A 12395-nucleotide genomic window follows, 5' to 3' on the forward strand; every position below is an offset into this window, starting at 1 on the left:
TTCACCCTCTAGAGGCTCCTGTGGATCAGGTTGAGGAGGAGCTTCACCAGAAACCTGGTCCTTTCTTAGCTCTCTCTCCCATTCTCAGTCCTCCTCTTCCTCTCATTCTCTTATAGGCTTTACTTGAGAGTCAGCCCTCAATAAATTAGATATGTCCTAATCCTTGTCTCAAGCTCTGCATTGAGGCACCTGGCCTCAAATATGTACCCAGGCCACAGAGCTAGAAGATAATGAAGCTGGTGATTGTACTAGATCTATCTGACTCCAAATCCTATGTCTTTCTTTTTTAATTGAAGTATAGTTGATTCACCATGTTGTGTTAGTTTAAGGTGTACAGCAAAATGATTCAGTTTTTTCAGATTCTTTTCCACTGTAGGTTATTACAAAATACTGAGTATAGTTCCCTGTGCTATACAGTAGGACCTTGTTGTTTATCTATTTTATATATAGTAGTGTGCATCTGCTTAACCTCAAACTCCTAACTTATCCCTCCCCCAGCCTTTCCCTTTTGGTAACCATAAGTTTGTTTTCTATGTGTGTGAGTCCGTTTCTGTTTTGTAAATAAGTTCATTTGTATCATTTTAAAAGATTCCACATGTAAGTGATATCATATGGTATTTGTCTTTCTCTGTCTGACCTACGTCATTTAGTATGATCATCTCGAGGTCCATGAATCCTGTCCTCTTCGCCACCACTTTCTTATGGTTGAGGGAATCTCTCGCTTCCAGCATGTTCTCCGTAACATAATGTGTCTTCTATGCTGAGCATTTTGGTCTTGACAACGGCCTGTCATTGGTCCAGGGTGAAGTTTGTGATCACTGGTTCAACGTCCAAGGCCTGTGCCCACTGTCACTGGAGGCCCACACGCCCATGATCTGTTCTGTGGAGGCTCACACACCTTTTGCCGTTACCGCCTCCTGCCATATCTCTTCCTCCTTTCTCTTCCCCAGAGAGTGTGGGCCAGCATCCAGGTTGGAGCTCTACCACCCCAGTTCCCTGAAGTGAGTCTGCTTGTTTAGCTAAATCGCTCTCCTCTTCTCCAGGCATGTTTATTTGGGGTAGGCTAGTTCTCCACGCCCTGGGAATTGTGCACTGGCATTCACTGAGGTTCAGAAACTAAGTTGACAACTTGACACTTGCATGCCTTTTAGGGAAATCATGGTTATTACTGGGGGCCGTAGCAGCAGGTTTATTTATAACTCCTGGCACTGCACACTGGCATGAAGTGGGATGCTAGCGGAAGGCAGTTGGAAGGCTACAGGAACCCAGGAGAACTAGAAGGACCTGGATTTCCAGGTAAGGTTGTATATGTCAGTCTTGAAAGGTAATTAGGCCCACACGGTGTGAAAGCAGCTTGTTTCAGCCCATTTCGTTTTCAGGTACGCTAACGCAGAGTGAAAGCTTGAGCAGACAATTCAACACGTCTTGGATTTAATTGTCTCTTTTCCATGATCCCACCATGTATTGTGGTTTTGTGGTTTGTCGTTTGACTACCAAATACCGATCCCGTCGGGGGTTTTTCAGCCTAGTCAATGCTCCCTGGTTGACCCCAAGTGACTCCTGTTTTTCCATTTGGTAACAATTACTTGACAGTTACACAACTTCTTCTCTCCCTGCCTCAAAAAACAAACTAATAAATAAGGGATGGGCGTTCTTATTGGTAGCTCTCCTTTCTTCAGAGAGGCTGTGTATCCCCCTTCAGAAGGTGGTTCCACGCCAGCTTTGCCGCCTTTCCTTTGTGGCTGGATGGAGTACAGCTGTCGCTAATTCAGTCACATTTTTAGTTGTCCCACCGTTAGATGAAATTATGAGCCATCGCTAGCGAGTGTCAGCAACTGCAAATAGCAATGCCGCCTTTGAAGGCAGCAGAATCCAACTGGGAATTGAGAAAATAATAGAAATTTAGAATAATGGGCATGCTTGGAATGAACCATTTTTGGGTTCAGAAACCTAGTTCCCCTGGTAATTTGAATGAGCAGTTTTGCTAATAAAATTTGCCCGTGTTGAATGAACCTGCTGGATCTACCCATCATTCACAGAACAACTTGAATTATCACTTTCCCATCAAATTTTGCCCCTTCCTTTAGCTAGCTGGCTCTTTGAGCCAGTTTTCTCCGTTGTAGGCGGGGAATGAGGGAGAAAAAAATAGAGATTGTAGCACCAGCTGAGGTGGGCTGGCCTCCGTCTACATGGGTGATGAAGCTTGTTTACTTTATGCAGGTAACTTTGGATGAAATTCAAGTGGTGCTGCATTGAGTTGAAAGGGCAGATATTCGTAATAGAAATTCCCAATGATGGTCAATATTTACCAGCAGTCTTGATGAATTTTGCAGATCCATGATCCCCGCCCCTCTCACCACAGGGGGTTTTTAACTTCAGGAAAATGAGTAATTGTCACTGACAGCCTCAAAATTTTTAACAATCATCATAATTCCCCAGACCAGTAAAGTGTGTTAGTTTACCTGCCACCTTCATGGACGTGCCCTTTTGTAAAACCTCTTTTTCCCCAGTGGAATAGAAATGCTTGTCTGTCCAGGAAGCACAAAGCCCCAGATACGAGAGGAACCCCTTTTGTGTTCTCTGCAGTTTCCCCAGCAGTCAGAGTGCTGTTCTCAAGGAAACCGTTTTCTCAGCAGGATTGATTTTTCTGCTGGGCCCCGGGGATGGCAGCAGCGGGCAGCAGGCCAGGTGTGGGGAGCCCGGGAAGGGGCGGAAGAACCAGAGTTGCAGGGCAGGTTGAGCAGAGGCTGAAGGAAGGCTTTGGGGTGAGCAAAGCAGTGTGGTAAAGAGCTCCAGCTCTGCTTTTCCGCCATGCATAGCTGTGTGAGGGTAGAGAAGACACTTAACATCTCTGAGGTCGTATCTTCAGGTTTAAATAGAGAGTGACAGCAGGCCACACCTCCTGAGGTTGCCGTGAGGACTGGATGAGGGATTCCTGTGGTCCCAGCACCGTCCGTCGCCTGAAAAGGCTAATCATTTGGCTTGTGTACACTTATCATCACTGCTAATTCATGTTGGGGGAAATCATCTGCTTTTGTTGAAAAATGTTCTATTTCAGTTTATTTAGCTAATGTGGCTTGAGAAATTTCACCTTCCGTTTCTACAGTTTATAAAAATCTGTCAAGTCCAAACTTTCTTTTTTTAAAGACACCAATTATACTTGAACATTTGTTACTTTTTTTAAAAAAATTTATTCATTTTTGGCTCTATTGGGTCTTCGTTTCTGTGCAAGGGCTTTCTCTAGTTACGGAGAGCGGGGGCCACTCTTCATCGCGGTGCGCGGGCCTCTCACTATCACGGCCTCTCTTGTTGCGGAGCTCCAGACGCACAGGCTCAGCAGTTGTGGCTCATGGGCCTAGTTGCTCCGCGGCATGTGGGATCCTCCCAGACCAGGGCTCGAACCCGTGTCCCCTGCATTAGCAGGCAGATTCTCAACCACTGAGCCACGAGGGAAGCCCCTGTCAAGTCCAACCTTTTAAAGTAGGTGAGGATTTTGTGAGCAGGTGAGCGCACATGCATAGCCAGGAGTCGTGATTGATGCACACATTGTTTTCTCAAGACAAATATTTTAAAACCTTGAGAAGTTTCTCTTCACTATATGAAGACTTTTCTTTTCTAGCCCTTTTTATTTTTTGGTTTGTTCATCAAAATCTTCTTCCGGGAAAAATACATACTTGTTTGTTTATGGGTTTAACAGATTCCTATATAATTTTTACTGAGTGCCAGGCATGTTCTAGGTTCAGGACAACTATTGACTCGGTGAATCCTTATTACAATACTCTGAAGTCGGTTCTGTTATCATCCCTGTTTTACGGTTACGTACATCGAAGCCCAAGGCCATTCAAGTTCAAGCAAGTTCGAGATCCTTAGGTAGTGAGCTGCCCAGCTAGGATTCTAACCCAGGCTGACTGGCTTCAGCGTCAGTGCTTGCAGGGAGCAGGCTGGGCCAGTCTGGTCTATTAGGGCTATGGGGACTTTTGAATGACAGGAGCTGGGAGTATTGAAGTTGTTCTGTGTGTCTGTCAGGATGGGATTTCTGGGTTGACATTCAGTCACCTTATGTATTCAGCTTTGGGCTGTGGCTTTCACCAGCAATCTCCCCGTTGCATGAGGCCGTACAGATGGGGAGTTAGGGAAGCAGAGTTGCTGCAAAGTGAGGTTAAGCACTCCCTTTTAAGAATCTGTGCCGTGTGTATTAGGAGCCCCTGGAGTTGAGTGAATTAGCTGTTTTCTGAATGAATCTCCAAACTAGATTCTGAGACCCTTGGCGTTTCTGATTCACCTTCAAGAGCCCTGTTTAGTGATTCATAATAGTTTTACTCAGCACAAATAGAAGACCTACACACCCAAACCAGGATTTTACCATTATCTTCTTTTTTTTCTTCTGATCAATAAATGTCAAATTTAGGGAAAAAAAGTCAAATTCCACGAACCATGGGGAAGCCCATGGACTTAAAAGGTTTTTTTAGGCTTCACTGGCTTGCGTATGCCTTGGAGGAAGTGGATGGACTTGTCTGTCCTCCTTCTTCAGTGACTGTCCCCGATCCACCCGCAGTGAACTGCTTGTGCCATACCACTGACTATGCTTTTAGATAGAAAAGTACCACGGGCTTTCCCCGCTGCACCTTCTCCTGGGTTTCCTTTTACGTCACTGGTGGCTCCTTCTCAGCATCTCTTTTCTGAGACTTCATAAAACTGCAGTGCTCTGGAGCTCAGCCTTTGGGCAGATTATTTCACTCCTCTGCTCAAGATGCTATGAGGACCTCACCTCCAGTGTCCTTGCATGAAGACCTTTTATCATCTGCCCCTTTACTCTCGCTTTGGCCTAATTGCCTATTACTTTGCTAGAGCTTCCAGAGCCCAGTACCACAAGCTGAGTGGCTTAAACCACAGGCATGTATTGTGTCACAGTTTTGGAGGCTAGAAGTCTGAGATCAAGGTGTCAGCAGGACTGTGTTCCCTTTGAAGTCATCAGGGAAGGATCTGTTCCAGTCCTGTCTCCTAGACTCTGTTGGGACCTTGACATGTGCCACATCACGCCAGTCTTCACCTGGCAGCCTCACTGTGTGCATGTCTGTCCAAATTTCTCCTTTTTTATACCAGTCCTAGTGGGCGAGGGGCCCATCGTACTCCAGTATGACCTCATCTTAATTAGCTACATCCGCAGTGGCTCTGGTTCCCAGAAAGGCCACACTGTGAAGTACTGGGAGTTAGGACTTCAGCATATGCATTTTGGTGAGACACAATTCAAGCCACAGAACTACTGTGCTCTCCCTTGCCCCCGGTGAGGCGTCACACTGTTGCTGTCCTGTGAGTACTTGGGTGTGTCTCTGCCCTAAGGCCTTCGCATTGTCTGTTCCCTCTGCCTGGAACATCCTTGCACCCCAACTGCCCACAGGGCTCACGAACGGCCCCCTTCTCAAGGCTGTCTTCAAATATACTTTTCTCAGTAATGCCTCCCTCCCCTGATCATACCCTTTAAAATCATATCATCTCCCCTCTTCCCCACCCTGCCCCCCAGTCTCCCTGATCTATTGTTTTTCTGCAGTACTCACCACCTTCTAACATACTTGGTAATTTGCTTATTTACTAGTTTTGTTCTCCCCCAACGCTGACACTGGAATGTAAGCCCAACGAGGGGCACTTGGTCTGTTTCCTCCTCTGATTTATTCCATACACCTAGAACAGCAGTACTTGGAGCATAACAGCAGCTGGAAAAAATGTGTGTGGCTTTCTCCTTTTTCTTTATCAGTTGGTTTAGTCATAGAGGCGCATGCCTTTCAGACATTGGAGTAAGGCAGGTGGGAGGAGGACATAACATGTCTTAAACCATTTTCTTGAACACCACGACATAGCTTTCCTGTAGTGCCCTACACCTGGGACCTTTAGCCAGATGTCACGTTTATGATGATTGCAATTCCTGGGGGCAGCAGGGCGCGGGTGGAGGGACCTTGCCGTCCCTCCCTTCCTGGAGCTCAGAGCATTTTCCACATAAAAGATGAAACCGGATCCCTTCTGCTGAGACACTGAGAGGCCTCATTTGACTTGTTTCCACTGTCATTTAGCTATTGGAGGAGCCATCACTGAGGCTCGTGGAAGAAACCGATGGTCAGCCTGAGAACTCAGGCGTCCTGACTTGCTGTGATTTTCCTTCTAGCATAACAAGGTAGAAAGCTCCAAAAGTGACCACAAAGTGCTCTGGGAGCTGGCTTCACTAGAGTGGATGAGGTTTCAAAGGCCCACAGATGTCACATCCAGTTTTCTTAATAATCAAGACCTCTCTCTCATGGGCCTCTGGTAGCCCGTGTCAGGAGCGATTCCCAGCAGGACCACGGAGCTAGGCAACTCCCCGTGCATTTCTTGGTCTTAAAATGCATGATTTTAAATTAAAATTTTCTATTTGTTCTCATCCTTTGCCCTCATAAATATTGTGTATTTTTATGAGCCTCTGTCCTCATAGAATGTGGAGTTTAATGAGGGCAAGGGTGTCTTACACATTGCTGGTTTGTTTTCACTGTGGTACCAGCATAGATACTGGCACATACAGGATGCCCGAGGGCTGTTTCTTAAGCCCCAGCTGAAGTCCAGCCTCCGAGCTGCATCACCACCCAGCTTCCTGGCTTAGCACGGTGGGCAGGGACCATGCCTGGACCATTTTGGTTTAGTTTCTTCCTGGAACTCATGAATGACCTTCAAAAGTAAAGGCTGACGTTATCACATTAAGCAGTGCTTTAGCCAGGAGGAAGATTGGTGGTTTGTAGGAAAGCATGGAAGGGTGTTTCTGACATCACGAGGTCCAGGAGGTGAACTGTCTCAACAAGGTACCCAAAATGGATGAGACTTCAAAGGGAAGGCCTGGCTACACAGAGGCCATTGATTTTTTTCAGCCACACTCATTCCTGGCTGGCAACATTATCCACAAACAGCAGGGCTATCAGGAAGTTGACATTGACAGAGGCCACACACCAGATCCCTCAGTCCACAGGTGATAAACCCTGTCATTTGTTTTCTGCATAATGTCTCCTCTGCACCTCTGTCCTGTTGGTGCCGCCCCCATGAATCCATCTGAAAGGAAGTAGTGCCTCTTTTTTTTAAAAAAATAAATCCATTTATTTTATTTATTTATTTTTGGCTGTTGCTGCGCATGGGCTTTCTCTAGTTTCTCTCTCTGGGGAGGAGAAAGGAGGATTGAAACAGACTGAGGCAGCCAAGTGTCCGTGAAAAGTATCACAAAGGGTATGTCAGCCATTGTTATTATTCTGGATTTTATGACGTTTGTGTTTGTCAACTTTTTACGGTTTGTCATTTTTGTGATTATTCTCAGCCTAAATGAATCTTCATCTTTACTCCTAATGTATTTATATTTTTTCTTACAAAATTCCTCTTGGTTTTAAAAAGCTTTAGGACTTCCAAAACCTGGATCATCCCTCCCTCCGTCTTCTCAATTCCCTTTGTTACATCTTGAAAAGTCTTCTGGGGTCTAATGCATAAAATTCTCAAATAAAGTTTAATCTCATTTTTCAGCTAATATTAGTAATGTCTACATGGACTGCAACTTCTAAAAAATATGTAGATATTAAATAATTAGTACTTACCAAGTCTCTAAGTATTATAAGAAAAAATAACACTAGCATCCCGTTATTATAGGACAGATGTAGCCAGGCAACTTGAGTAGATCTTCATAGCCTCAATGCTTCAATGAATTCCTCAGAGTTCTTATCTATCTGCCTTCCAAATGGGACTATGTTCATCTACATAGAAAATTACATTTCTACATGAGAAAATGGTTTTTTCTAATTATTTTCAGATATGAGAGAATTGCTAAATGCCATTTTTGCAGAATGCCTTTATTCTATAATAATAGATGCTTAAATAAAAAAAGTGTTTTACATAGCCAAAATATATTCTAGTTTCCTGGGAAAAAAGATGATGGTGAAATGTTTCATTACTTCCACTTGAACTAGAATTGACTAATTAGAATTAGTGCATGTGTGTTTGTGTATGGAGGGTAATTTTTTTGGCATTTCCAATCATCAACATAACTGCAGTGAAGGTTTCAGAGAACATCCGTAATGCCTTGTAAAAACGCCTATGATGTGACAAATAATACCAGCTCTCGCTTTAAATAAACTGCATTCCAAGAAAAATAGATGTACTAAGCTTTGATAACAGTAAGTGGATCAGAAGAACTTTCCAGCTCAGGTATAAGATAGTTGTAGAGCCTTTGAAACCTCTGCCTTGACCACAGATAAATCTGCAGTGAGATGACTACCATCCAGTTTATTCCAGCTCACTTTTTAGGATGAAACCCATCTGGGAAATGAAAAAAGACCTGTATTTGCTGTCCTGAGATTTCCCAAGTGACTCCCCATTCAAGTTTCGACCTGGACCAAATCCCTGAACTTCTTTGGGTCTCAGTTTCCTCATTTTATGATACAAAGGTTTGGGGCCAATATCTCCAATTCTGTTTCCGGTTCTGGCACAAATATTCCATGGTCTTTATCTCTATCTGCATCTTAAATGGGTCAGATCCATAAGGGAGAAGAAGAGTTATTAGCACTCTGTGTTTCATAGACGTTGGGGGAGATGAAGACACCCCTGGAGCCCTCAAGATTCCACTGAATAATTGCTTGACACTCGGGTGAGAGTTAACGAAGGGGATATTCCAAACATAGGACATTAAAAACCGTCATCCATTATTCAGCAATTCTGTGCTAAGATTAAATTGAAGTAAGTCTATGAAGTAAGTCTATGAAGTAAGTCTACTGCACACTGTTTTTTACTAACACAGTCAGATTTTCCCTGACATTGAATAGCCTCGGATGAAATAGTTGCCTTATGTTTGGGGCCACAATATACTTCTTTTAAAAGCTTACCTTACTTTTTACATATACATGTATCTATTCTTTTTCAAGTTCTTTTCCCATTTAGGTTATTACAGAATATTGAGCAGAGTTCCCTGTGCTATATAGTAGGTCCTTGTCAGTTATCCATTTTAAATATAGCAGTGTGTACATGTCAATGCCAAACTCCCAATCTGTCCCTCCCCCCAGCCCTTCCAAAAGCTTATCTTGACACCATTCCAACTGAATGGTCAAGTTACCTTCTTCCTCTCTTTTAAATTGTTTGCTTATTTATTTACTTTCTCTACATTCATGCTGAGTTTGTGCATTTTGTAAGTTAAATGTGCTTCTTTGGGATTGGATGCCATTGTATTATTTTTCATTTGAGGTCTCAAAGTTGACTGCTAAGAGCAAACGTTTGTGTCAGCCATTCAGTACTAACTCACATTGCTATGGTGAACCACTTTATAACTGGTCATCTGTGCCTCCTACTCTTACTTGACGATTTAGGACTGTGAAACCTCAAACTTCTAGCCCAATGCCTCGAAGGCTCACCATTTACTTGCCATTTTCTTCTATTTGTTTGGGAAATTTAAAAAAAAAAAGTCTGCCTTTTTAAAGGTTGTACTGCTATATCACTTTCTAGTTTCATATCAAATATTTTAATCTTTAATATCTTTCTGAGCTAAAAAGATATGCAGAGTTAGGGATGGGGAAATGTAAAGGAAGTTCTCTGAAATCACATACATCATATTTGGTGATGTACAGAGGGCGTAACAAAGGCAGATTAAGACCTACAGTGACAATCAGCAACTGGCATCCGGGAACAGAGTATTTTACTCCTCCCTCAGAATAGATGGAGACCAGAAATTGGACGTTTATGCAGAAAGGCAGGATTTCATCCAGCACTTATTCCAGATTGTCAAGGTGCTGACTGAGGAGGACACTGGGCACCCAGAGACAGGAGATGCTATTGCCCGACTCAAGGAGGTCCTGGAGTACTGTGCCATCCGAGGCAAGTACCTTTGGGGTTTGACGGTGCTGGTAGCATTCTGGGAGCTGTCGGAGCCCAGGAAGCAAGATGCTGACAGTCTCCGGTGGGCCATGACTGAGGGCTGGTGCGTGGAACTGCTCCAAGCCTTCCTCTTGGTGTCAGACAACCTCATGGATGCGTTCTTCACCCGAGGGGGGCAGATCTGCTGGTATCAGAAGCCAGGCATAGGTTTGGCTGCCATTCATGATGCTTTCCTCTTGGAGGCGTGTATCTACCACCTGCTGAAGCTCTGCTGCTGGGAGCAGCCCTATTACCTGAACCTGATCGAGCTCTTCCTACAGAGTCCTTATCAGACTGAGATCGGACAGACCCTGGACCTCATCACAGCCCCCCAGGACAGTGTGGATCTTGGCAGATTCACTGAAAAGAGGTACAGATCTATTGTCAAATACAAGACAGCTTTCTACTCCTTCTGTCTTCCTGTAGCTGCTGCCATGTATGTGGTGGACATTGACGGGAAGAAGGAGCATACCGATGCCAAGAAGATCCTGCTGGAGATGGGAGAGTTCTTTCGGATTTAGGATGATAACCTCGATCTCTTTGGGGACCCCAGTGTGATGGGCAAGATCGGCACTGACATCCAGGACAACAAGTGCAGCTGGCTGGTGGCTCAGTGTTTGCCACGGGCCTCTCCGGACCAGTGCCAGATCCTGCAGGAGAACTTTGGAGGCCGAGAAGGTGGCCCGGGTGAAGGCGCCAGACGAGGAGATGAATCTGCTGGCTGTGTTTATGCAGCACAAGGAGGACAGTTACAGCTACCTTATGGGTCTCACGGAGGAGTATGCTGTGCCCCTGTCCCCAGCCACCATCCTGGGGCCAGCACACGAGATCTACAAGCAGAAAAAGTCACCTAGAGACTCGGGGGGGGGGAGGGGCGGCTCTCCAAAAATTATTGTCTAACCTGTGAAAGAAAAGGAAGACCTACAGTGATACATCTTCTATTGATGTGTGTTTCTCTGTAGGAGAATGTGTAACAGTCTTAAAAGACAGCCAAGATTTCTGTTAAGACTAATAGGCATGGAGTGGGTATTCTCTTGGTAATTTCAAAGTAAAGCTTTTTTACGTGGGAAATAGAGTAGTCTAACTCAAACAGGAGACCAATTTTTCTTCGACATTGAATAAAGGCAAATTCTGACACATTTCAACAGTGAGTACATTTATATGTTCCACCTTAGAAAATATTTAACCTTATTCCAGCTATTAGGTGTTTTAATCACTTGACAACGTAATTCATTAAAAGTTGCTCTGCAGTCTGTGGATAATTAGTCTGGTAACATTTATTTTGTTTACCTGAACCTTTCTTGCTTTGAAAATTGTGAATCCTGGCTAGTCTGTGTTTAAAGGTAAATAACCATTTATAATGATCTGAAATGTCATTTAATTCTCACTCCTTTTCAAAGGCATTCATTCCAACAAGGGTGAGAGGAACTGAGTTTTCTTAAGGCTCACTTGGTTTTGATTTTTAACAAAATATATCATTGATTAAAGTAAAACCAGACCTTTTGTTGTTTTACCGAGACCAGAATCACCACTCACTCTCAAGGATATATTTTGGGCAAAGTGTTGCTGGTTACTGCACAAACCCTGCATAAGGCCCAGCCTCTGACCTTGAGGGGCTTATGGCTTATAGTGATGACAGATATATAGAACTGTAACCCAGAGGTGGCTCTGGAAAATGATAGAATGGAGTAAAAGACAGTTCAGCTGAAGTCGAGGGAAGAAAAACAGAAGAGTGAGCGAAAAAGAGGATCCGAATGGGATATTGATGTGGTTTCAGGAATAGACCAAGATAAGGTTGGAGACAAAGGCTGTAGTCAGAATATGGAGAATTTAATGCTAACCTAAGTGTTTGGACTTTATTCTTAACTCTTGAAATCAAATGCTAGTGTGAAAGAAGATTTGAGGAGATAGAAGAGAGTTACAGAATGTTAGAGCAGGGGCCCATAAAAATCCAATCCATTGTTTTACAGATAAGGAAACTGAGGCACAGAGAGGTTAAGTGACTTACCAGAGGTCCCATAGTATATCAGTAGCATAGTGGGGCCATAGACTTGTCTGCTGGCTCCCAGCCTAGACGTCCTTTTATCCCATCACGCTATAGTAGGCTATTCAAGGGCAAAGTCTTCATAGCTACTACTTCTTGAGCATGTAGTAGATTGGCCTAGTTGTCATTGTTTTTGACATCTGTTTTCCTCCTAAGGGCTTCTAAGAATGATAGCTTTCTCCCTGATTCCTGAATGTGGTGTGTATATTCACTATATGTAATAACTTGCCCTTCATGTGTAAGATTCTGCTTCCAAAATCATTGGCTTGCTGCGTGGCTTTTGGAAGGCGGGGTGTTTTATTGATGTGGACTTGCAAGTTCCTTGTAATCATTATCCTCTAGAATAGGCATTCCCATCTAGTCTGGAAGTCCTTTTGTTTCTTGGGCTCCCGCATTCATAGGTGACAGATTCAGACAATATTTATGTCCATGACATGGAACTAAAGTTAGCACA

The 12395-nt window shown here is 43.9% G+C and overlaps 2 protein-coding genes across 2 annotated transcripts in view; both read left to right on the forward strand.

Annotated features, from left to right (window-relative positions):
* The window catches only part of KCNH8 (potassium voltage-gated channel subfamily H member 8), a 385437-nt gene that overhangs the window by 78716 nt on the left and 294326 nt on the right, over positions 1-12395 (forward strand). The gene's annotated exons all lie outside the window — the stretch shown is intronic.
* LOC132423906 (farnesyl pyrophosphate synthase-like) lies at positions 1221-10797 on the forward strand. Its single transcript, XM_060009739.1, is given in 5 exon segments — positions 1221-1296; positions 5104-5235; positions 8575-8641; positions 9626-10564; positions 10566-10797. Coding segments are annotated over 5 exon segments (1446 nt in total).

The sequence above is a fragment of the Delphinus delphis genome, chromosome 4 (assembly GCF_949987515.2).
Source record: "Delphinus delphis chromosome 4, mDelDel1.2, whole genome shotgun sequence".
Taxonomy (NCBI): Eukaryota; Metazoa; Chordata; class Mammalia; order Artiodactyla; family Delphinidae; genus Delphinus; species Delphinus delphis.